At 40.1% G+C, this 27301-nt stretch overlaps 1 protein-coding gene across 3 annotated transcripts in view; it reads left to right on the top strand.

The window, feature by feature from the left end:
- The window catches only part of tkfc (triokinase/FMN cyclase), a 59251-nt gene extending 33589 nt beyond the window's left edge, over nucleotides 1–25662 (top strand). For 2 of the 3 annotated variants that reach the window (XM_063062135.1, XM_063062136.1), the window contains exons 13-17: nucleotides 1457–1563; nucleotides 7518–7621; nucleotides 13594–13627; nucleotides 18077–18166; nucleotides 22586–25662. In XM_063062135.1, coding sequence (XP_062918205.1) covers nucleotides 1457–1563; nucleotides 7518–7621; nucleotides 13594–13627; nucleotides 18077–18166; nucleotides 22586–22759 — 509 coding nt within the window. In that variant the 3' untranslated portion in view covers nucleotides 22760–25662. The remainder of the gene's footprint in view (nucleotides 1–1456; nucleotides 1564–7517; nucleotides 7622–13593; nucleotides 13628–18076; nucleotides 18167–22585) is intronic. The other variant, XM_063062134.1, reaches the window with a different exon arrangement.
- Nucleotides 25663–27301: the final 1639 nt, after the last annotated feature.

A 27301-nucleotide genomic window follows, 5' to 3' on the forward strand; every position in this document is an offset into this window, starting at 1 on the left:
TTGTTCGGCATCCTTGAAAAATGAGTGAATTATGAAGAAACAAAGGATGAGATTATGGAGATTCCAAGTATAACTTTTAAGTCCTCAGTCTGCCTAAATTATTTCTGGGGATTGTAAGACTATTAATATAGCATTGTTTAGAAAGGGAGATTATCAAAGCATTTGCAGATAGTAGACAAATTAAAGGAATTGCTTTTTAGTGACAGTAGAACCCTTCATTTGAAAGATTACTCAGTATGGATTTGTTAAGGGTAGGTTCTCGTACTATGACAAAAGTGAATTCTTTTAAGAAGGTACAAAGTGGGATTAAAGAGGCTATTGCATTGGATGTAGCTGCATAGATTTTAGCAATGTTTTTGACAATGTCCTACAGGGCAGGCTTATTTTTAAGAAAATTAAATCCTTGTGGGATCCAAAGAAGGATTTCAGATTGGATTTGAAATTGATTCAATGGCAGGATGCAATTAATGACTGTTTTGCAGATACCACCGTTGGCCAAAAGGATAGAGTAATCCCATGTATGTTTGATTGTGCATGATTTAGTCTTAAATGCTGAGCACATGAGAAAGAGCAAAGATAGGCTATGTTGCTGACAGTAAAGGGGGAAGCTTTAGACCTGAGGAAGAGATTCCAAAGAACAGCCTCAGCTCCAGCAGAACAGGTTCAATCCTGACTTCTGTGTGACAGTGGTACATTCTCCTTTTGATTAGATGGGTTTCATCTGGGACAATGGAAAGGACAATTATGTTTTGTTGATAAAGAGAGATTAAATGGATTGAGGGGTAAATATCAATGAAGATAAGCTATGTCAGGTCATAACGAGGTGAAGATATGGAAAATATTTATCTTACAATAAGTGATACAACATACTGTAAATCTACTTGTGTTGAAAATATGAAAGCTTGTTAATTAACATCAGTGATCCAGAAATGATTCTGCTTCTCAAACGGCATGTCCAGTGAGCAGTGCTGGAGAGGAAGTAGTGGGCAAAACAACATTGACCAATATTCTGCTAAGTTTGAGGCTCCCATTGTGATGAGCAATAGACTGGGCTTTGTACATAAATGGGCATGAAAAAACTATCTTGTAATGGTGAGCTCAGGAATTGAAATTGGGAATGAAGTGTGAGTAACAAGATTTGTGGATCTACAAGAGAAAGATTTGTATATTGGACTACATGGTGTGAACAAAATCAGACTGAAAGCTATTCATTTGTGTACTTGTTCACCTACCTTCGAAATGCTAGTGTTATGTGAGTGGTCTGTGTGAACAATGGAATGTTACACAACTGACCTCAAAATCTGTATTGGATGCTGCTTGACATCTGAACGTTTCTGGGTACCTCAGTGTCTCAGCTTATCATAAATATGAGTATCGTGAGTTATTTTTTAGTGCACAAAACACTGTGCTAAAAAGAATTTCTCAGTCAGTAACTGAGACACTTTATTGCTTTCAGCCATTAAGGACTTGCTGACATCAGGTGCAGTTCCTGGCAATGGTCATCAGCTTCTTCTGTGCTTAGGCAGAGTGATTAGAGACCAAATGGGTGGATCTTCAGGAGCGGTAAGAATAAATGGTAATTCTATTTCTAACCAGCTAATGAAGGAAAAAAATGCAGTAGCAAAAAATGACCTGAGGCTAAGATAAAAGCACAGAGATTGATTAATTTTGTCTGCCGCCATTAAGTCAGGCAACACACCCAAACATTTGGCATAATTATGAAAGTATATACAGTTCATCTGTTCACTTTAAATTATGAACGTGTTACCACAGTCCTTTTCTTCCTGCAGCCTTGCGTATCTTGAAATCTAGACATTACATCATCATTATCATAGTTTCTACTGCTGCAATGTATTCTTTCTGCAGACAAAATTTGACTATTGTGATCTCCCTTCTACACAATTAAAGCTTTCATTTAACTTGCTAATGACATTCACTTCATGTTATTTCCAGAGAATTCCAGCAGAATTTCCAGAGTTTTCCTTTAGTTTACAGCATAAATGTACATAAATATATCAGAGTTTATTTGATATATTTTTGATCGCTGGACATTTGAAAATATGATATGATTATGAAGACACGCAATCCTCTTTTATTGTCATTTAGTAATGCATGCATTAAGAAATGATACAATATTTCCTCTGGTGTGATATCACAAAACACAGGACAGACCAAGACTGAAAGAACTAACAAAACCACATAATTATAACATATAGTTACAATAGTGCAACAATACCATAACTTGATGAACAACAGTCCATGAGCACGGTAAAAAGTTCAAAGTCTCTCAAATGTCCCACATTTCACGCAGACGGGAGAAGGAAGAAAAACTCTCCCTGCCATGCCTGACCACAGTCCGACTCTGAGTTGTCTGAAAACTTCGAGCCTCTGATCAGCTCTCCGACACTGAGTACCGAGCACCATCTCTATCAGAGCGATTCGACCTCAATCTCGGTCGCCAACAGCAGGCTAAGCCGGGCTTTTGAGGCCTTCCCTCCGGAAGATTCACGATTGCGCAGTAACGACAGCAGCGAACGGGCGTTTCAGAAATTTCTACAGATGTTCCTCTGTGCTTTCACGTCTGTCTCCATCAAATCAGAATTGTCCACGGCCCCTATTTAACAGATACGATATCATTTTTCACCAGAGGGCTGCGCACGTGCGGCGCGCTGCACTCTCCTCCCGCCATTATGTTGACATTGCCATTAGTTTGCTGCCATGTGAATTGCAAGGTGGAAAACTTGTATTTGATCTGTTTATTCTCATGGTTTGGTTTCAGTCTGATAATCCTTTCTTAATCCCTGTCGCTCTATAACCGTATAACAATTACAGCACGGAAGCAGGCTATCTAGGCCCTTCTAGTCCGTGCCGAACTCTTACTCCCACCTAGTCCCACCAACCTGCACTCAGCCCATAACCCTCCATTCCTTTCCTGTTCATATATTTATCCAATTTAACTTTAAACGACAACATCGTACCTGCCTCAGCCACTTCTGCTGGAAGCTCAATTCTACACAGCTAGCACTCTCTGAGTAAAGAAGTTCTCCCTCATGTTACCCCTAAATTTTTGTCCTTTAACTCTCAACTCATGTCTTCTTGTTTGAATCTTCCCACTCTCAATGGAAAAAGCCTATCCACGTCAACTCTATCAATCCCCCTCATAATTTTAAACACCTCTATCAAGTCCCCCCTCAACATTCTGTGCTCCAAAGAATAAAGAACTAACTTGTTCAACCTTTCTCTGTAACTTAGGAGATGAAACCCAGGCAACATTTTAGTAAACTTCCTCTGTACTCTTTCAATTTTATTGACATCTTTCCTATAATTCGGTGACCAGAACTGTACACAATACTCCAAATTTGGCCTTACCAATGCCGTATACAATTTCAACATTACATCCCAACTCCTATACTCAATGCTCTGATTAATAAAGGCCAGCATACCAAAAGCTTTTTTCACCACTCTATCCACATGAGATTCCACCTTCAGGGAACTATGCACCATTATTCCTAGATCCCTCTGTTCTACAACATTCTTCAATGCCCTACCATTTACCATGTATGTCCTATTTTGATTAGTCCTACCAAAATGTAGCACCTCACACTTTTCAGCATTAAACTCCATCTGCCATCTTTCAGCTCACTCTTAAATCTCTCTGCAAGCTTTGAAAACCTACCTCATCATCCACAGCACCACCTGTCTTAGTATCATCTGCATACTTACTAATCCAATTTACCACCCCATCATCCAGATCATTAATATATATGACAAACAACATTGGACCCAGTACAGATCCCTGAGGCACACCGCTACACACCGTCCTCCAATCTGATACACAGTTATCCACCATTACTCTCTGGCGTCTCCCATCTAGCCACTGCTGAATCCATTTTACTACTTCCATATTAATGCCTAACGATTGAACCTTCCTAACTAACCTTCCGTGTGGAACCTTGTCAGAGGCCTTACTGAAGTCCATATAGACAACATCCATCGCTTTACCCTCGTCAACTTTCTTAGTAACCTCATCAAAAAATTCAATAAGATTTGTCAAACATGACCTTCCACGCACAAATCCATGTTGACTGTTCCTAATCAGACTCTGTCTATTCAGATAATATATATATACCATCTCTAAGAATACTTCCTATCAATTTACCCACCACTGATGTCAAACTCACAGGCCGATAATTGCCAGGTTTACTCTTAGAACCCTTTTTAAACAATGGAACGACATGAGCAATACGCCAATCCTCCGGCACCATCCCCGTTTCTAATGACATTTGACATATGTCTGTCAGAGCCCCTGCTATTTCTACACTAACTTCCCTCAAGGTCCTAGGGAATACCTTGTCTGGACCTGGAGACTTATCCACTTTTATATTCCTTAAAAGCGCCAGTACTTCCTCTTCTTTAATTGTCATACTTTCCATAACTACCCTTCTTGTTTCCTTTACCTTGCACAATTAAATATCCTTGTCCTTAGTGAATACCGAAGAAAAGAAATAGTTCAAAATCTCCCCTATCTCTTTTGGCTCTGCACATAGCCATCCACTCTGATTCTCTAAGGGACCAATTTTATCCCTCACTATCCTTTTGCCGCTAGCATAACTGTAGAAACCCTTTGGATTTATTTTCACCTTATTTGCCAAAGCAGCCTCGTATTTTCATTTAGCTTTTTGAATTTCTTTCTTAAGATTCTTTTTACATTCTTTATATTCCTCGAGTACCTCATTAACTCCAAGCTGCCTATATTTATTGAAGATCCCTCTCTTTTTCCGAACCAAGTTTCCAATATCTCTTGAAAACCACGGCTCTCTCAAACTTTTAACCTTTCCTTTCAACCTAACAGGAACATAAAGATTCTGACCCCTCAAAATTTCACCTTTAAATGACCTCCATTTCTCTGTTACATCCTTCCCATAAAACAAATTGTCCCAATCCACTCCTTCTAAATCCTTTTGCATCTCCTCAAAGTTAGCCTTTCTCCAATCAAAAATCTCAATCCTAGGTCCAGTCCTAGCCTTCTGCATAATTACACTGAAACTAATGGTATTGTGATCACTGGACCCGAAGTGCTCCCCAACACATACCTCCATCACCTGCCCTATCTTATTCCCTAACAGGAGATCCAACACTGCCCCTTCTCAAGTTGGTACCTCTATGTATTGCTGCAAAAAACTATCTTGCACACATTTGACAAACTCCAAACCATCCAGCCCTTTTATAGAATGGGCTTTCCATTCTATGTTTGGAAAATTAAAATCTCCCACAATCACAACCTTGTGCTTACTACAAATATCTGCTGTCTCCTTCCAAATTTGCTCCTCCAGTTCTCGGTCCCCATTAGGTGGTCTATAATACACCCCTATAAGCATCACAACCCCTTTCCTATTCCTCAATTCCACCCAAATAGCCTCCTCAGACGAGTCTGCTAATCTATCCTGCCAGAGCACCGCTGTTATATATTCTCTGACAAGCAATGCAACACCTCCCCCTCTTGCCCCTCCTATTCTATCACACCTGAAGCAACGAAATCCTGAAATATTTAGTTGCCAATCACACCCCTCCTGCAACCACGTTTCACTAATAGCTACATCATCATATTTCCAGGTATCAATCCATGCTCTAAGCTCATCCACCTCTCTACAGTTCTCATTTCTGTCCTCTTTGACCAATTGTTGACCAATTGACCGTTTGCAATCTTCTGAAAATGCAAATGTACCATATTTTCTATATTTTCTAAATTTCCTCCGTTTCTATTAGAAGTAACTTCCTCAAACAATTCTAGATTAATCCAACGTGGTTTTTCTTTAATAAATCCAGTAGGTCAGTAGTTCCGTGACTAACAGTTCCAGAATCTGTAGAAATTTAGAAGATGATAGGGTATTCAATGTCTTCTTTCAAAATTCTGAACTTATAGATCAATATGTAAGGATCTCATCCCGAGACGTTGACTGTACCATTTCCTGTAGATGCTGCCTGGCTTGCTGCATTCACCAGCATTTTTTATGTGTGTTCTTGGGACTGCTTGGTTTTCAAATTCACTGACTTTTCCGGAACAATTTTGTGACGAATACTTTGTTCCATTCAGTTTTCATTCTCTTTGGACTGTTTATTCTCCATTATGTCTAGTAGTTTTCTTCTATGAATACAAATGCAAAATACTGATTTAATTCCAATAATATTTCTTTATTCCACATTTTACAATTCCAGTGTCTTATTCTAAGAATGCACACTTGTATTTATAAACAATCTTAGTCGGTTTTTGTTTCTTGCCAATCTGTTCATATATTGTATCCTGCATTTTTTAAAAAAAAATCAAATTTGTGGTCCCTTTGTATTGACTTCTAAATGCTCTTAATTCTCAGACCTAATGATATTTGTGGTAACTTTATAAGCTTCCTCCTTGGTTTTCACATTATCTTTAATTTCCTTTTTTGTTTACTGATGAATCACTTTCCTTGTTTTCTTTAATTCAAGGGTGTATATTTTTCTCTGCAGCTTGCATTTTTTCGTTAAATGCTAACCATGACTTGTCAGCCATTATATCTATTAGTACCTTTTCCCAATCTAGCACAGGCAACTTTCTCCTCGTGCCTTGATATATTTAACTAATCTTCTGGGATTAGGGCCAGCCCTTTGTCCAGCAGAAAGGAAACTTCTTGTTGAATAATTTAGATCGTTTAGACTTTTTGACACTTGATCCTGAGAATGGAAAGATAACAGTCGGTAAACACCCCAAAGTTGGCAGGTCTTCTACCACACAAAGTGATGAATGAACAGTAAAGGACAAATGTTGGAAACATTTGAGAACTGAAATTTGCCTTTAGAGTTGGGTTCCAGATATTGAGAATCTGCACATCCTTTTACACTGTTTCTGCAAATTAACATTATTTGTTGAATTGACCATTAATTTCACCCCATGTAAAAGGTCACTCGGTTCCACTTTCTAAGAATGAGATGATATTTTCAGCACTCTGATATTGAACCATTGAGCACAATTATACAAAACGCTGTCGTAGGACCCACACCACTGAGGACATACTCTCTTCTCGCTGCTGCCATAAGGACAAAGGTAGAGGAGCCTCAAGGCTCACACCACCAGGTGCAGGAACAATCATTACCCTCATCCATCAGGCTCTTAAACCAAGGGGGAAAACTTCACTCAACTTCACTTGCACCATCATTGAAAAGTTCCCAGAACCAATGGACACATTTTCAAGATCTCTTCATCTCATTTTCTTAATATTTATTGTTTATTTATTCATTATTGGTGTTTCTTCTTTTTGTATTTGCACAGTTTTGTATTTTCTGCACTCTGGTTAAACACCCTAGTTAGATGGTCTTTCATTAATTCTGTCATGGTTATTCTATATTTTATTGAGTATGCCCACAAGAAAATGAATCTCAGGAATGTATATTGTGACATGTATGTACTTTGATAATAAATTTACTTTGAATTTTGAACTTTGATTTGGAAGTACATCTATAATGTGATACCCTTTCTGTTGTAGCTGTACAGTATTTCCTTAATTGCTGCAGCACAAAATCTCAAAGATAACAACAATCCTTCTAACTGGTCTGCGGCACTGGATTCTGGCATTAGAGCACTGAAGAGGTTAGTTTGTGTTGAGACTTACTTGGGCTTAAAAACAAATTGGGGAATATTTGTGAAGTGTTGATAATTATTATGAGGGAATAAATGCACACTGGCAAATAGCAAAGCAGCTGAAGAATTTATATACATCTGGAATTTATAAAAACCTATCAACCTCTGCTTTAAATTTACCCAATGACTTGGCCACCACAGCCATCTATGGCAATGAATTCCACAGATTCACCACTCTGACTAAAGAAATTACTCCTAATTTCTGTTCTAAAGGGACGTCTTTCTATTCCGAATCTGTGCCCTCTGATCCTAGACTCCCCCACTATAGTACACATCCTCTCCATATCTATCCACATCTATCTAGACCTTCAACATTCAATAAGTTTCAATGAGGTTCCCCCCTCATTCTTTTAAACTCTAGCAAGTACAGACCCAGATCTATCAAGCAGTCCTCATATGTGAACCCTTTCATTCCCAGCATCATTCTCATGAACCTCTTCTAGACCCTCTCTGATGCCAACACATCCTATTGTGCATAGGGGGCCCAAAACTGTTCACAAAACTGCACTTATAAAGCCTCAACATTACATCCTTGCTTTTATATTCTAGTCCTCTCAAAATGAATGCTAACATTGCATTTACTTTCCTTAGCGCCATTTCAACCTGTAAGTTAACCTTTAGGAAATCCCGCACATAGACTCGCTAGTTCCATTGTATCAAATTATGAACGGAGTAAAATGATTAGTTTTGAAGTTCAAGTTTATTATTGTCATAGGCATACGTATACAGGAAAAAAATGCCTTGAAAATTAGCTTTTTGCTGCAGCAGCATAGTACAAAATGAGGACAAACGTAAGTGTATATTTGTATGTATCACTTACACGTGTGCAAAATAAACAGCATAAACAATGATGTTAGTGCATAGTTAAGAGAGTCCAAGGTGGTGGTCAGATTTTTAATTTTATTTCTGGAACCTGATGGCAGCAGGGGTGAAGCTGTTAATGAACCTTAAGGTGTGGATCCTTAGGCTTTTGGCTGGTGGCAGCATCAAGAAGAAGGCACGGCCTGGATGTTGGGGGACCCTGATGATAGGTGATACCATCCAGAGACATCGCCTCTCGTCGAAGGGGCTCTCTGCAACCCCTTGTGTTCCTCTGCATTGGAATTTTCATGCTTAGGCCATGATGCAATCAGTTATGCCTTCTGTGTAAAAAACATAGAAAAGTACAGCACAGTACAGGCCCTTCGGCCCACAATGTTGTGCCAACCCTCAAACCCTGCTTCCCATATAAGCCCCCACCTTAAATTCCAACATATACCTGTCTAGTAGTCTCTTAAACTTCACTAGTGTATCTGCCTCCACCACTGACTCAGGCAGTGCATTCCACACACCAACCACTCTCTGAGTAAAAAAACCTTCCTCTAATATCCCCCTTGAACTTTCCACCCCTTACCTTAAAGCCATGTCCTCTTGTATTGAGCAGTGGTGCCCTGGGGAAGAGGCGCTGGCTATCCACTCTATCTATTCCTCTTATTATCTTGTACACCTCTATCATGTCTCCACTCATCCTCCTTCTCTCCAAGGAGTAAATCCCTAGCTCCCTTAATCTCTGATCATAATGCATACTCTCTAAACCAGGCAGCATCCTGGTAAATCTCCTCTGTACCCTTTTCAATGCTTCCACATCCTTCCTATAGTGTGGCAACCAGAACTGGACACAGTGCTCCAAGTGTGGCCTAACCAGAGTTTTATAGAGCTGCATCATTACATCGCGACTCTTAAATTCTATCCCTCGACTTATGAAAGCTAACACCCATAAGCTTTCTTAACTACCCTATCCACCTGTGAGGCAACTTTCAGGGATCTGTGGACATGTACCCCCAGATCTCCCTGCTCCTCCACACTACCAAGTATCCTGCCATTTACTTTGTACTCTGCCTTGGAGTTTGTCCTTCCAAAGTGTACCATCTCACACTTCTCCGGGTTGAACTCAATCTGCCACTTCTCAGCCCATTTCTGCATCCTATCAGTGTCTCTCTGCAATCTTTGACAATCCTCTACACTATCTACAACACCACCAACCTTTGTGTCATCTGCAAACTTGCCAACCCACCCTTCTACCCCCACATCCAGGTCGTTAATAAAAATCTACATTTCTTTTGCCAAGTCTGTTGATAATACTAAATTTGGGAAGTAAACAGTGAAGTAGGTTACAATGAATTGTAAACAAATCCTGAGCATCAGGGAGATGGGCTAAGGAATGGCAACTGGATTTCACTAGATGGAACAGACTGCCGATTCGGAGAAGGCAGACGGTGGGGGTTTGTACTTCATGATAAACTCCCTGTTGTGCTTGGACATAACAGCCTTGTCGCACTCTTGTTCTCCCATCCTGGATCATCTGATGCTTAAGTTCTTGACCATTCTACTTATCAAGAGAGTTCTTCTCCGTGATCCTCACCACAGTTTACATATCGCCAAAAGCGGGTGTTAAACAAGCACCAAATGTATTGAATGCCATGATTAGCAAACAAACTGCCCACCCCGATACCTTTCAAATCATAGTCAGAGACTTCAGTCAAGCTTGTTTGAAGAAGTCTCTGCCCAACTATCAACGTAATCACCCGCAGCAGCAGAGGTCCCAACATACTCAACCATTGTCACATTATGTTAGGAATGACTACTGTTCCATGTCTGGACTGCATTTTGAGAAGTCTGATCACCCAGCTGTCCTCTTCCTACCTGCATACAAATAGAGGCTGAAAAACAAACTCCAGAGAGAATGACAACAAGGAGGTGGTTGCAGGAGCTGAGGCGCGACTACAGGATTGCTTTGAGTCGGTAGACTGGGCTGTGTTCGATGACTCTTCAGAGGATCTGATTGAACGTTGTCATGCACTCCATAAAAAAAAACAGTCATAGGTGAGTATGTCTGCAGAAAATTATTCAGAAGCCCTGAATGAACGATGAGATCTGCAGTCTGCTGAGGGCTAAATCAGTGGCATTCAGGTTGGGTGACCAATTTAAGTACAAGAGGTCTAGGTAGAAAACCATCTCCTGAACAGACTGGCAATTCTGGACCATACTTGAATCACCAAAGGATGCTTGACAGCTTTGGCAGGGTTTGAATGCTATATTGACTGGTTGCGTTATAGACTGGTATGGAAACATCAGTGGCCTTGTGCAGAAAAGACTACAAAAAGTAGTTGATACGGCCCAGTTCATCATGGGTAAAGCACTCCCCACACTTGAGCCTATGTATACGGAATGCTATCACTAAAAAGCAGCAACCATCATCAAGGACACCTGCCATCCAGACCATGCTCTCTTCTTGTTGCTGCCATCAGGAGGAAGGTGGGGGACCCTCAGGACTCAGCACCAAATTCAGAAGCAGTTATTACCCCTCAACTACCAGGCTGTTGAACCAGAGGGGACAACTTTCACTGAACTGTTCTTAGAACCCATGGACTCACTTTCAAGGACTCTTTATTTCATGTTATCAATATTTATTGCTTATTTATTTATGTATTATTATAGTTTTAGTCAGAGTCCCACAAGTTACAACTGATCAATTATTACAGATAAGATAATTCATAATAACCATCCAGATATAATAATACAGGATAAGTAAGCAAGAATAACTTACTTAATAGATAGAGCCGTACCAAACACACATAACATACGGAAATCAATGAATGAAAAACACCAGAAATATGCTGAATTGAAAGAGGAAATTGAAAGACTTTGGAACGTGAACAGGGTATATATACATTGTTCCGATAGTAATATGCACAAATGGTATAATCCCAAAGGCACTACACGATGGCATTAAATAATTAGGGCTACACAGTAGTATCTATGTAAATCTTCAGAAAGCCACAATACTAAAACCACTAGAATAGCCCAAAAGTTCTTAGCAATTGAGAAACGAATGTCCTTTGCTATGCCCGTACCTCAGGTTTTAACAGCTTGAGCTGATAAAAAAATATTAATATTTTCTTTTTTTTGTACTTGCAGAGTTTGGTTTTGTTTTTGCATGTGTGTGCCGTTGGGTGTGGTCTTTTATTGATTCTCTTGTGTTTCTTCTATTTACTATGATTACCCACAAGAAAATGAATCTTAGGGTTGTATATGGTGGCATACCTGTAATTTGATGATAATTTCAAATTTTGCAACTGTGAATATTGCTTTTGTAGCTGAGGATGAAGTTAAGAGTTTTAGGATTCCAAACTTAATGTCTCCTCCAGGCTGGAGGAACTTTTAACGGTCAACAAAACCAAGCAAATATTGAACCATTAAGCACCAGAAGCAAAAACCTATTTAGGCAATTTTAGGCTGATATTCCCAATGTATAGATACTTCATGGGAGGGCTTGTGGATAGAGTATTAGCGTCAGAAACTCTGGTGTCATTTCAATAGGAATGGAATATTAGTAGCTGAATGAATGTCTTTAATTGGATTTATCTGATGGTGTAGCAATGACTGATATATCCTTGTAGGAATTCATACATATGTCCATGTCTCCTTCCTTGAGGTCCTAGGTCCACCTTGGTTTACCCAGCCATCGCCATTACAGCATCTCCAGTCGTTCAACACTGCTCGTTTCGACTGAATGCATATTGCAATAGATTCGGGGGCGGGGGGGGGGAGGGGAAGACACTCAATATTATTTGCACCACACTTTGTAGATTGTGGAAGGTGTTTGAACATTCTGCAGTCAGGTCTCCTGATGCCACTGAGTGTCCTTAGAAATACTAAGGAAAGCAAAACAAGATTTTATTCTACTGAGGCTATTCTATGGCTGTCATGAAACTCCACACTGGATTGTGGATGGAAGTGCAGGATACAGTGTCACCTGACATGAACTCAGCTCACAATGACTATGATCATAAATTACAACTGAATCACATAGTATTGGAAAAACGGGCACAACACAATCCATTATAGTACTGTTCAAAAGTCTAGAGTATATACATTAAAGTACAAATAGCTAGGGTGTCCAAGACTTTTGCACAATGCTATAATATTTTTATGTACTGTACTGCTACCATAAAACAAAAACACATTTCATGACATATGTGAGTACTGATAGCCCTGATTCTGATATGGGTTTCTATTGTGGCCTGAGAGTGGGAAGTGGGCAGGAAGAGGGGAATCATGGTTGGAAAAAGGGGAATGGGGTGGGGGGGGGGAAATGGAAAAACATACTGTAATGATCAATTATACAATTGTTTGGAAACAAATAACCTTGCCTGGGTGTCTCAGGGCTGGATGTGTGTGCATAAATGGCATTCCCCCCCTCCCCCTCCCATTCCTGGCACCCCTTCTCTGCTATCTGTCTCACACCCCTCCCGTGGTGCTACACTCTCACCATTCACAACATCCTTTGCTCCCGCCAGATTTGCAAATGCGCTCTCTCTGCTCCACATTGACAAATACAGTACTGTGCAAAAGTTTTAAGCACCCTAGCTATATACTATGCGTATATATGCCTATGACTTTTGCTCAGTACTGTATTTCTTAGGTAAAATACTTTATTTTAGGATACCCAGTGCTAACTGTTTTTGCATTAATTAACACTTTCCTTAAAGTACATAAATATATTAGAGATTTTTTTTTACAAATGTTATTTACTTTTTAAAATAATGTTTTGTCTCCTAAAGCAGAAATGCTGATACAGAATCTTTAAAATCTTCTGTCAAAATAAAATAAAGTAACATTCATGAAGTCTTGGGGACTAAATATGGAAAAACAAAATTTCCTCTGCAAGAATTTTAATATGTGTATACCAATATAACACCTTTTCAATTTTAGTATTCAGCAAACAGTCCTGGTCTGAAGATTCTAGATCTTCTTGTAGTGCTGAATTATTTTCGGATTTTGCTTGGGATTAAATGTTTTCTGGCTTGACTCCTCTTTCTGGATTGCTGATGTGACTGTAATACTTGTCCAAAATGCCTAATATTTTTATTTCTGGGCAGGTATGGAGGTGCAGAGCTAGGAGACAGGACCATGGTGAGTTCTGTAATTTATACATGAAGACATCCAATTAAAGGGAAATACTGAGAATAACAGATATTACAGCAGACAGTAAGGATATTTAATCTAGACCATTGGTTTTATGTTGACCTTAGAGGGATATTCTGCCTCTTAGTCCTAGTGGCTTTGTTGTCAGATAAATCAATGACTGTAAGTACAGGCAACTGCCATGGAGGGAGCACATTCCTAGAAAGTGGTTTGTATCATGATTTTACATAAAGTGAAGCTTCTTCATTTGTGCATGCATCAAGAAATGTAAATTGGAAAAAAATTGTTGATTAATGTACTATGCTTTGTACAAATTCTAAGAGGCTGAATGTTATTTCATGCCTCATATTTCTGAGTTGTGATTTGTGAATTCTATAAGACTGAATTTCTGTTACTTGAATGGCAGTAATGTGAGGGTTGCCTACACTGAGTTGTACACTACTTTAATTTCATTTCCCATTCCCATTCCGACATGTCAGTCCATGGCCGCCTCCACTGGCATGATGAGGCTACACTCAGGTTTGAGGAGCCACACCTTATATTCCATCTGGTAGCCGCCAACTGGATGGCATGAACATCAATTTCTCAAACTTCCAGTAACGCACCCCCCACTTCACCATTCCCCACTCCCTTTTCCCTCTCTCACCTTATCTGTCCATCACCTCCCTCCTTTTCTCCACCCCCTTTTCTTTCTTGCATGGCCTTCTGTCCTCTCCTTCTAGATTCCCCCTTCTCTAGTCCTTTATCTCCTTCACCATTCAACTTCCCAGCTCTTTATTTCACCCGTCCCTCTCCCCACCTCCTGGTTTCACCTATTACCTTGTGTCTCTTCCTCCCCTTCCCCCACCTTCTAACTCTGACTCCTCATCCTTTTTTCTCCAGTTCTGTTGGAGGATCTCGTTCGAAACGTTGACTATGCTCTTTTCCATAGATGCTGCCTGGCCTGCTGAGTTCCTCCAGCATTTTGTGTGTGTTGCTTTGATTTTCAGCATCTGCAGATTTTTTCTTGTTTCTGAGTCGTGCAGACCTGGAAGCCACCAGGTTTAATAATCCTTTATGGTATTGATTTTGGGGTTCACTCAGTCTGGTGTCATAGAATGCATGATGATAGAGGTTCTTTTCCCGTTAACACTTCATGTACAACACCTGGTATGTGGAGAAACTTCCCCCAAACATTGATTCTCCATCCCCGTTGTGCAAAAACCCAGACAAAATAAATATGAGGTGATATCACTGGACAGCAATTTTTTTCGAAGTGTTGCTTCTTCAGAATTTTTTGTGGTTATGGTAGACCACTTGAAGCTGAACACAAATATAATTTCAGGCTACTTTTATCACATGAATTTGGAGAAACAAGAAATTAACTTTTATTGCATAATGGTGCTAATGCTAGAAATGTCTTATTGATGATTTTCATGTGTATTCGGTGTCTGACGCTTCTCACTTAAGTGTCCAACGGTAATCATCCAGCACTGATGGATTCCAGTTGCCCTGAGACCACTTCTCCATGAGTACAATGTCCTGGTGAAACCTTTCACCATGCTCATCACTGACAGTGCCAAGATTTGCAGGGAAGAAGTCTGATCGAAAATGCAGAAAATGAATCTTTAGTGATATGTTGTACTTTGTGGATTTGTATTCTTGAAGCATGTAGTCAACCAGCTGCGTGTAGTTTGGTGCTCTGTAGCTGTCAAGAAATTTTTCAGCAACATCCTCGAATGGCTTCATGTGATTTTCTCTAGTCCTTCTTGATGTTCTTTGAATTCCTGTGATTGATGTCCTGTTTGATTTGTAGACCGACAAAAATGCCTCCTTTAATCTTGGAATCTAGGAAACATCAGTCTCATATACTGAAATCCTTCACGGAAATCTTTGTGCCTGGTTACAGCAAATTCCATCCTTGCGGCCTCGAACCCAGTAATTATGCTTTTTCCTTTGGCAAACTCGTTTAACTCACTTAACTCAAATTGAATTACCAGATGAGGCTCATACGTTATAGAGGGTTCAAAATCTGTGTCAGCGTCAGTGTAATTTTCTATTTTGGTTCATGCATTATGGCATCTTTGTCTGTCTCCTCTAGACACCATGTCTCTGATGACTTTGGTACTGGAAGACTATTATCATGCGGCACAGGTCTCATGGTTGAAGGAAGATTGGGGTATTCAATTGATTTCTTGTTTTTAGAAGAGAAACCAGATACACTGGTCAGACAGAAGGAGCTGTCACATGATCGTTCTGCTCTCACCATATCATCAGGACTGCAAATGGCAATAACTTCAGAGTACCTCTGATTCAAACTCTAAGATTGACAGTGCATGTTGTGCAACAAATGTGAGGAGCCTAGGCTTTGTCTTGGTCACCAATTTTACACCCAAAATAGAGCCCGTAGGCTTTCTTAATAAAAGAAGTCATGCTCCGTCTTTGAGATTTTAGTGTATACTTGCCACAAATATAACAAAGTATAATGCCTGTTTCAACACTGGTGAGACATTTTGCTATCAGAGATACTCCTGAAAAGACAATTACTTTATTATAATGAGTATACACACTATGCTATGCACCGTAGAGCATGTGCACCAGCATGACCAGAAACCAATATACATGTAAATGCAATGCATTGAATGCTGTGTGTGATGTTTTTGTACCTTTTTCTAAAACCTGTCCTGTCATGCAGCATCTGTCCTGCCCAGGCATGCCTGCCCAAGATAAAAACTTACCAGCTTACATTGTGGGCAACACTTTAATTGACTTGAATTATGAAATGAAATAATAAATATAGGCAATTTTTAAAATGGTGCATGATAGGGAAACCTCGTGATTTTCATGATCAGCAGTCAAATTCCGTAAGATACACTCAGAAGTATTCAGGAAGCAAAATCTTTGTCCAGTGTATTTAATGCAACTAAAGTTGCCAAGAGGATTTAATTTATTACAAAGATTTTTTTTAAGTATTTTTATTTCATGGAGAGAAGGGTCCAAAAGTTTATAAAGCATAACGATTTTGTTTTTAAAATTATTTTTGTGATCAAATGCCTCCATAACTTCGTCTTTCAAAAATACAACCTCCTCCAGCCCTTTCACCGTTTATTCTTCTACTTGCTTACTTCCATTTCAGGCCTTGTTGTGCCGCCCTTGGCTCTTCATGCTAATATCCTCTCTAAAACCTACCTTTTTCAGTAACTTGCCTTTCTTAATTTCATTCTTTAATTTTTGTTCTTTTGGCTGTGGCTGAGGAGGAAGGATTGGGGAACTGACGAACCCCATTGGAAGCTGTACCAGGGCTAAGGAGTTAAACATCAATGAGCAGTGGTCCCCAGCTGACCTAAGGGCACTGTCGGAGGTGTGGCAGGCAGCAATGCGAAGCAGGAAACAACATCTTCCTGTAAATCTCATTGTCAATGACCTATACTAAAGTAAATATTTGCAAACAGTGATTATAGGTTCTTCCAAAATAAAAACATGTCCCTGAAATTAAAGTTGAATTATTGAGAAGAGCTGATTTTAGATTTCATGATTGATTTACATTGTTAATTTTCTGGACATTTCTTCAAGGCTAAGGTGACGGCTACCAACATACTGGCAAATTATGGTTCTTGACACAAAGTCACCAAGCTTTGGTGTGAGAGAAAAACCTAAGTCAAAAATGGCTGTTTTCCCCACAGTGAATACCACATCCAGTTGTAATAAGCACAGCCTTCTTTCAGGTTTGTCTGCAAAACCTGTATACTGTCATGATTTGTAGCATTCACTGTACCAGCTTAAGTTCTGCTGATTAAATCTAGATGCTTATCAGAGAGTTGATTCTAATCATCAAGGGGGAATGTTAGGCTTCTACAGCCTTTGTTTTACATTTGTCAGTCAAAAAAAGCTTTGAGATTTCAGAACCAAATTTAATCCTTCATTTGCTCCTAGAGCAAACCCTTGAGTGTACAGTTTTAAGGTACTTGTTCAACATCCCCCAATCAAAGTCATCATACCAGCACGAAAGATTTTCTGGAGCATATATTCGGTTGCTGGTAACATGCTGGTCCCAAGTTAGATCAAAGATGCAGTATATCGAAGACAATGAAGATGAAAGCTGTTCATTCAGCGTTCCTGCTGTGAATATATTTCACTGTCATAAAGTGCAACTGATACCTTAGTTCTCTCAGTGAGTGGTTTAATTCTCCAGATAGGTGGAGCATATTTGCTGAAGGTGAAAACTTACTACTAATATGTGCACTCAATTCTCTTTCAAGGTTTTTGCAGTTGATTATGTCTGAACCAAAATAGCAAGAATTGTCTGAACCAAAATACCAAGAATGTTCTACTTAAACCACTACTACATTGGTGGTTAAAGAATCGAAAGGGTCACACCAAACCTTCGAGAGTTTGCTGCACACGGGCTTAATTTTTGCTTGTATTCCAAATGATGTTTCATTTTCCCCTCTGTGTTAGCTTGACCCAATGTGTGCTGCTGCAGACATACTACGCAATATGACAGATGAAGGTGACAATGTACTGCAAGTTTTAGCTGAGGCTGTGCAGGTAAGAGACAACCTGTTCTCATACTTGTTAAGGAAGCAAATAGCAGTTGCGGCTCCAGTTATGACCAATATCAGGTTCACTTGCTAGAGAATATCTACATGTGTATCAGGTAAGGACTTGTTTGGATTTCGTTGAGTCATGCAGCATGGAAATAAGCCTTTAGGTCCAATTTTTACATGCTGACTAAAATGTTTATCTGAGCTAGTGCCTTTTATTTCAATGTGACCCATATTCTTATAGGTCCCTTTTATCCATTTGATTGTCCAAATGTCTTTTAAATGTTGTTATTATACCTTCCTCAATCACTTCCTCTGGCAATTTGTTCCACCCACTAACAACCCTCTATATGAATAAGTATTTGTTTAGAGAGCTCAAGGTAAAGGAACCCTTTGGTCAGATGTTTCAATATTACGGTGGAGGAAATGGAGTTACAGAGACAGGAGAGAAGAGCTGACCAAAGTTGATTGGAAGGGGTTGTTAGCAGGGATGACAGCAGAACAGCAATGGCTGGAGTTTCTGGGAGCAATTCAGAAGGTACATGATAGATACCATCCAAAGATAAAGAAGTATTTTGAAGGAGGATGATGCAACAGGTTAAAGCAGTAGTAAGGGAGGCAAATGCAATGCTGGAATTAACTGGGATATAAAAGCAAGGGTGTAATTGAAGCACCTTCAATAACTCCAAAATACTGCGGTTTGGTAAAATACTGAAAGGCTTTTCTTCGCTGTACAATACGACCTCCACAGTGAGTGTCTGACCCCGGACTGAGGGGAAGGGGCAAGGCGAAAACCTTTATACAGGACTCTGTGGGAGGAGCCAGCAGAGGGGCGTGTCCAGACAGTTAACCCAGTTACAACATATATACATGGTTTACCACAGTAATACTGAGGCTTTATAAGGCATTGGTCAGATCACACTTGGAGTATTGTGAGCAGTTTTGGGCCCATTGTCTAAGAAAGGACCTGTTGGCATTGCAGAGGGTCTAGATGAGGTTCACAAGAATGATCCTGGAAATGAAGGGGTTAATGTATGAGGAGTGTCTGATGGCTCTAGGCCTGTACTTGCTGGAATCTAAAAGAATGAGAGGGAGATCTCATTGAAACCTACCAAATATTGAAAGATCTAGATAGAGTGGACACGCAGAGAATGTTTCTAATATTCTAGGACTAGAGGGCATTGCATCAGAATACTCGGACATCCCTTTGGAACAGAGATGAGGAGAATTTTTTTAGCCAGTGGGTGGTGAATCTGTGCAATTGATTGTCATAGATGGCCATGTAGGTCAAATCATTGGGTTTTGAAGCATTGAAAGCGAGGGTTAATAGGCACCTAGTTAGAAAGGTTGTCAAAGGTTATGGGGAGAAGGCAGGAGGATGGGGTTGAGAACGAAAATAAATCAGCCATGATTGAATGGTGAAGCAGACTCAATGAGCCAAATGTCCTAATTCTGTTCAGTGTTTTGTAGTCTAATTTCCCCTCATGTTCCTTCAAACTTTTTCCTCCTGTTGCCTTCTGTGCTCTATAATTTCCTGTGCTCCCCTATACTCGGGGGAAAAAGACTGTGACCATCCACCCTAAGTGTGCACCTCATTATATATACCTCTGTACGTTGCCTCTTAACCTCCCGTTCTCCAGGGGAAAAATGTCCCAGTCTCACCTTATAACTTGAGTCCTCCATTCCCAGTAACATCCTCATGAATCTTTTTTGCACTGTTTGCAGCTTAATGACATCCTTCCTATAAACAAGCATTGCTCATAATACTCTGACTTGTACAGTTGTAACGGGATGTCCCAACTTCTGTATTCTGCCTTGACTAGTGAAATCAAGTGTGCCAGACAATTTCTACACCATCTTGTCTAACAGCACTACTATCAGGGAGCTGTGTTCCCTGATTCCCTAAGCCTAGTTCTTTCTGTTCTACTGTCCAGGTCTTACCATTTATTCCATAAATCTTGCCCTTGTTTAATTGACCAAAATGCAGTATCTAACATTTACCTGAGTTAAATTCCATCTGCTACTCATTGGTTTGCTTGCTCTGTTCACCTAGATCTTGTTCTAATCTTAGATAACCTTCTTCTCTGACCACTACCAGTTTCCATCTGCAAATTTACTGACCATGTTAACAACATTGTCATTCAAATCATTGATGTAAATGACATATGACAGAGGGCCGAGCACTGATCTTTGTGGCACACCACTGCTCACAGGCGTCTAATCTGAATAACAACTCTCTGAGTCCTTCCACTAAGCCTATTTTGTACCGGTTGGCTAAATCACTCTAGATCTCATGTGATCTAGCCTTCCAGATCAGCCAATCATGCAAGGCCCTGCTTTTGTCTGCATTGATAGTATCTACCATCATGCTCTCGTCAATTCTCTTAGTCACCTCTTCAGAAAAAAGCCTATTCATGTTCATGAGACACAACTTCCCATGCACGCAGCTATGCTGACTATTCCTGATCAGTCCTTTCCCTTCCAGAGTTTTGATAGATCTGATCGCTTAGAACCACATTATAGTAGCGTTTCTATCTCTGATGTTGGGCTCACTGGCCTGAGGTCCCTGGCTTTCCTTGCAACCTTTCTTAAATAAAGGCATTGAATTAGCCACCCACCGATTTTTCAGTATCTCACTTATGGTTAAGGATAATGCAAATGTCTCTGCTACTTCTTCCCTGGCTTCCCTTGATGTCCTGGGATGCAATTGATTAGGCTCCGTGCATTTATCCACCTTAAGAGCACCAGCACTCTTGAAATGTGGAAAAGTTCCAGTACTTTATTATTTGTTTCCCTTAATTCCTGAGCCTCCATGGTCTTCTTCACAGTAAATAGAGAAGAGAAATTTTCATTTAACACTCACCCATCCACATTACTTTTTAATGGTAGTTGCCTGGTAACACTTATGCTCTTAATAACTTATAGAATCTCTGAACATACTTCTCTGCCTTAACTGCTAAAGCTCTCTCATGTCCATTTTTTGCCCTCCTTATTCCCCTCTTGTGTGTTCTCCTACGTCTCTTGTACTCATAGGATTCAATTGATCTCAGCTGTCTATACTTTACACTTCCCTTTATCAGACCAGAGTCTCAATATTCTTGTAAATCAGGGTTCTATAACACAGCCAGATTTGCCTTTCACTCTAGTGGGAGCACGCTGTCTGAGCTCTTTGTATTACTTTTATAAAAACCTCCCACTTGACAGACATCCCTTTACCTGCAAACAGCCTATCCCAATAACCTGTGCAAGTTTCTATCTAATACCTTCATAATTCGTCTTGCCCCAATTTAGAACCTGTTAACATTCACTACATTTGACTGGTCTTCCACCACTCAGGGCAAAATGAGAAAGGTGGTTATTGGGGCTAAATTTTCACCATCAGAAGTTAAATAATGCAGGTTTTCTTTTTCTCCCCCCCCCCCACCTTTCTTTCTTCCTTTTTCTTTCTCCCTCTCCTCTAATACATTAATACCTTTTAGTCATTAGCATTGTATTAATATTTATGTACATCTAAGATGTGCTCTGAAAGGATATAATAATAGTTTTCAACTGTAACTTCATTTTCCCCTTTGAATCTCATTGTTTTTGCTCCATGATGAAATAATATAATCCTGATGTTCACATTTCTAACATAAAACATGTAGTTTCCATCTTTGGGTAAAGAGCAGGTTCTATTTTTTTACAGACACTCTTAATTTGTGTGAGAGAGAGGGAGCCTGTAAGATGTTGAAGTGTTGGGATGGACAGTAGTTTTGATGGAGTCTAGATCACGGTCTCTGGGGGCTTTGCTATTGGTGGACGGTGGGGGTTGATGCTTTTGCTGGAGCAGGTGGGGGGAGGAGGACGGGTAGGGTTGATCATTGTGCATGGGAGGGGAGCAGGGCATTTTGAAGTTCTAACATTTTCTGCCATTCATTTGGGTTTCTTTGTTTTGCGGACATCTGCAAAGAGTAAGGACTTTAGGCTGTATACTGGTATGCATTCTCTGATATTAAATTGAATCATTGATTAAAATTACTTGATATGGTCACCATATTTCCACAGTATTGTAATAACTGACATCAACAGCACATAAGACTGATCAGAATGCTATAAGTGGAGAGAGAGAGAGAGAAAGGGAACTATGTCTGCTGTTCATATACACGTATGTCAGGCTATTGAATTGAGTACTATGGGATCCATTCATATATACGATTGTCTATAAACTATGTGTTTATAACCCAAGGATGGCTTGTAATTATTTGAATGTAAGTGGACAGACCAGTGGTCAACACAGTACATGATGTATGGAAGGCAAAATTTTCTGAGTGTGATTTGATGCAGGCCAGTTACACTGATCCCAAGACTATGTTGAGCAATGTACGTAGAGACTACATTGTAGATTGCAGATTGTTGTCTTTTCATTTCTTCTTTCTGTTTCCAGAAAGCTGAAGCAGCTGCAGAATCTACGAAAAATATGAAGGCAAAGGCAGGACGGGCCAGTTATATTTCTTCAGCCCAGCTCACCCGACCTGACCCAGGTGCTGTGGCCTTCGCTGCCATTTTGAAAGCCATCTTAACAGCACTGAAACAGCCCACTCCTAAAGCACAAGAATGAGGAGCCATTTTTTAGGAATGTAAAATGAACGTAAATTCATTACCATTCACATACTTTGTATACTCTGCACACACAATTACCCAGTCTTGTTGGTCAGTGGGCACTGTCATTATTGCTGATTTGCATTTGACATCTACCTGTATGCACATTTTCCCTACATCAGTTAATACTAAAGATGATGACCATCCTTGAAAAGACCAACAGTATTTGTAATATAATTTGGCAAATGGATAGTGGTTGTTGTGGGGTTCCGCCTTTTACATTTGCTGAGTGTTTGATTTCATAAAGAGTCTGATTGGGTGATATTCACATTGAGCACTGGACTAACTTCATTCAGCTGTTGTTTCCATTTCAGAAACTTTAAAAGACTGAAACCAAATGGTAATTATAAAAAGACTCATATAAAACCTAACACCATGGGTTTGGGAGGTAGTGCAAAATCAAGCGCAAGAACTTTGGTGATCTTATAAATACTAATCTACGGTTTATTATCAGCAATGCAATATTCTCAATAATTAATAAAGTGATTAGTACTACAACAACATTCTGAATCCTCTTGTCCACCAAGTGCATGACAACCATCAAATATGCTTTTACACTAATCACAGTATATTCTACCTACACTTCCAGCATCTGCAGAATCTCTACTGTTTAAATTAGCCTGATGTTGATTAAGTTCCCTTCCACATCTACAGTTATGTGTCGGTGGAAAGGTAACATTGACTAATGTATGCTTTTTTGTTGGAATAGGAATGGAGGTTTCAGAATGATAATTCTCACTTTGTCTGTACAGTTCTGTTACTGCTTCCACCTGAATTCAATGCTTTATGAATTCAGTGGGTGAACTCTAACACAGTGTGAGGGCAAATGAACTTAGCATGGAACCATTAGCAACTCAAATGGAACATTACAGATTTTCACTTTAAAACAGTTTTCTGATGCCCTCTTTTATAAGGCCCAGGATAAACCTTGTTTCTCAATTCAGCTTTTTAAAATTATCATCTTCTCAATAATGATTGTCACTTGTATTCTGGGCATTGAAACACTTGAGACAAACCTTCAGGTATTTAATTTGAGGTAATATTTCTGTATATACAGTATCTTAAATTTGAATTTCACAGTGGGAAATTCTAATCTAGGTTTGAGAAGCATGATTATTCATGTTGACACTTTTTTACTAAGCCAGTTGCATACGTAATGTTAATGAGGCACTATTATTTATAGATTTATATGATGTCAGAAAAGCTGGTCTGGTTATTGTCTAATGATAACCCTTAAATCCCATTGAGGATTCAGATAAATTCCTTCTTGATGTAGCCAGTGATGATGAATGTTTTAATGCATGTTGCAGATTTAATCTTGTGAGTGAGGAACCATTGACGAAATAGTAATGTATTTCGCATGTGGAGTATGTATGTCTTTAACTCTACCTTGCATGTGTTACAGGACATAAATAATTGCAGCCCTTGCCCTTGTAAGTGACGAAGCTTGAGACTTTGTCATGTGTGATTGATGACGTTCTGATGAGTACCTAGACCCTCTCAGTGGATGTCACACATTGCAGGTTGAAGCTAGATTTAGATTCATTTATCACATGTACATCAAAACATACAATGAAATGTGTCATTTGTGTTAACAGCCAACATGCCCAAACGTGCTGGGGGTAGCCTGCAAGTGTTGCCACACATACTCATGCCAAAATAATGTGCTCACCATGCTCCATAGAACACAGAACACAAAAATACAGAACATACCTAGAGACAAAGCAGTACCAGCAAAACAACCCCTGTGTCGTTCTCCCAGTGCACGTACATAGTCCTCTAACCACAGGACAGACTGTCTTCAGCCTCCAGCAGACTCGGGGTTCTGGACATTGGGCCTTTGGGCTTTAAGCTGTACGTCTGGACAAGCTACAGGCTTCAATCTTTGGTATCCACCCAGGACCCGAACTCCAGGCCTCTAATCATGTACACATTAATAGCATTATTCAATCCATTTGGTGTACAGTCTCTCTTGAAATCTTGACTCAATTTGTAGAGATGTGCAAAGGTTTTGCATGTTATGGACTTAAGAAACTTGCTATAGAAGATGGAGTCTAGGATGTGCCCTTACAAAAATGCTGATTAACTTGTTCAACTTAATAATGGACAATTGTCTCTTCAAACCTTCCAGCTCCAAAGAACGAAATACAGTATTTCTGCTCCATGTAAAATGTGCAAGTAAAGACAATTCCTTTAAAACAATTCAATGCCAAATTTCTTATGTGTTAAACACTTTAATTGGATATAAGGGCCTTAATAGACATATCAAATTTGCATTACGTAGAGATCTAGGGCAAGAGTAAAGCTGCAGTGTTCAATTATAAAAACTGCACAAGGCACCATTTAATATTCTGATTCAGGTATACAGTTGAAGTTGGTCACAAATGGTGTTTTAAACTGTATTATTGTAATCTGCAGTTGTGTTCTTGAACTTGACCATAGGACCATAAGACATAGGAGCAGAATGAGGCCATCGAGATTGCTCTGACATTCCATCATGGTTGATTTATTATCCCTCTCAGCCCTATTCTCCTGCCTTCACCCTGTAATCTTTGATGTCCTTACTAATAAAAAACCTATCAACCTCTGCTTTAAATATTACCAGTGACTTGGCCTCTACAGCTGTCTGTGGCAATGAGTTCCACAGATTCACCAGCCTCTGGCTGAAGAAATTCAAGTATAATTGTCACTCAACTGTACATGATTACCCGCAAATACAGCCAAATGATTCAGTGTTACCTCGGGGCCAAAGTGCAAAACACTACCAACAGTCATACACAGCTCACGGCACATATAAGATAGCAAAAAAATACAGTCACAAAGAAAAAGATAGTCCAAGTCTCTGAGTCCATGTGTGTTGTAGCAGTCTGCGGTGGAGCACAATACAGATTGTCTTCTGCCAAGTGAACACGGGAGGGCAGCACCAACTTCAATTCCTCTCCTCTGGCTGGCCACAAACATGCAACACCCCAGCCCGAGGCCTAGTGCTTTCTACAACTGAAACCACACGGCACATACAAGATAGCAGTAAAACACAATCTGAGATGGCTTGCGAGCTCCAGTGGACAGCATCAGATGCAGTACTTTTGCCAAGAGCTGGTGAGGGTATTGGTCTAGTCTCATCCAGACAGGTTGCACCTGAATCTGCAGCTCGAGACCTAGTTCTCTCTGCGACCGAGGCCCTGTGGCTCGAGACCTAGTCCTCTCTGTGACCAAGGCTCTGTGGCTCGAGACCTAGTCCTCTCTGTGATCAAGGCCTCGCGGCTTGGGACAGCCGGAAGACCCGGAGTCCGCGGACCAGACCATAAACCGGGATGCAGACTTAACGGACCGGACCATGACAGGATGAGAAAGTGGCGGGATGGGTTAGTAAGTTTGCTGATGACACAAAGGTTGGAGGTATTGTGGATAGTGTGGAGGGCTGTCAGAGGTAATAGCGGGACATTGATAGGACGCAAAACAGATGGATTTAAACCCAGATAAGTGTGGAGGTTCATTTGATAGGTCAAATATGATGACAGAATATTGTATTAATGGTAAGACTCTTGGCAGTGTGGAGGATCAGAGGGATCTTGGGGTCTGAGTCCATAGGACGCTCAAAGCAGCTGCGCAGGTTGTCGCTGTGGTTAAGAAGGCATACGATATTGACCTTCATCAATCATGGAATTGAATTTAGGAGCCAGGAGGTAATGTTGCAGCTATATAGGACGCTGGTAGGACACAGCACTTGGAGCACTGTGCTCAGTTCTGGTCGCCTCACTACAGGAAGGATGTGGAAATTATAGAAAGGGTGTAGAGGAGATCTACAAGGATGTTGCCTGGATAGGGGAGCGTGCCTTATGAAAACAGGTTGAGTGAACTCAGCCTTTTCTCCTTGGGGCGATGGAGGATGAGATGTGACCTGATAGAAGTGTATAAGATGATGAGAGGCACTGATCATGTGGATCATCAGAGGCTTTTTCCTAGGGTCGATATGGCTAACACAAGAGGGCACAGTTTAAGGTGCTTGGGAGTTGGTACAGAGGAGATGTCAGGGGTAAGTTTTTTTTTACTCAGAGAGTGGAGAGTGCGTGGAATGGGCTGCCAGCAATGGTGATGGAGGCGGATACGGTAAGGTATTTTAAGAGACTCCTGGATAGGTACATGGAGCTCAGAAAAATAGAGGACTCTGGATAACCCTAGTAATTTCTAAGGTAGGGATATGTTCGGCACAACTTTGTGGGCCGAAGGGCCTGTATTGTGCTGTAGGTTTTCTATATTTCTATGTTTCTATATCCACACTATCTAGGCCAACTATATCCACACTATCTAGGCTTTCTCAACCTTTTTGCCCTGAAAGGACCCTTGAAATAATTTTCAGGTCTCATTGAACCACTCATAAAAATAATTATATCTAGAGCTCACAGTACTTTAGCATGATCAGTGTGGAGATATAATAATCCAAAAATAATTGTCAATGCTCTTTGAGTGGAGAATAATCTTTTAGCCAACTTTTCTTCCA

Source organism: Mobula hypostoma, chromosome 11 (assembly GCF_963921235.1).
Source record: "Mobula hypostoma chromosome 11, sMobHyp1.1, whole genome shotgun sequence".
Taxonomy (NCBI): Eukaryota; Metazoa; Chordata; class Chondrichthyes; order Myliobatiformes; family Myliobatidae; genus Mobula; species Mobula hypostoma.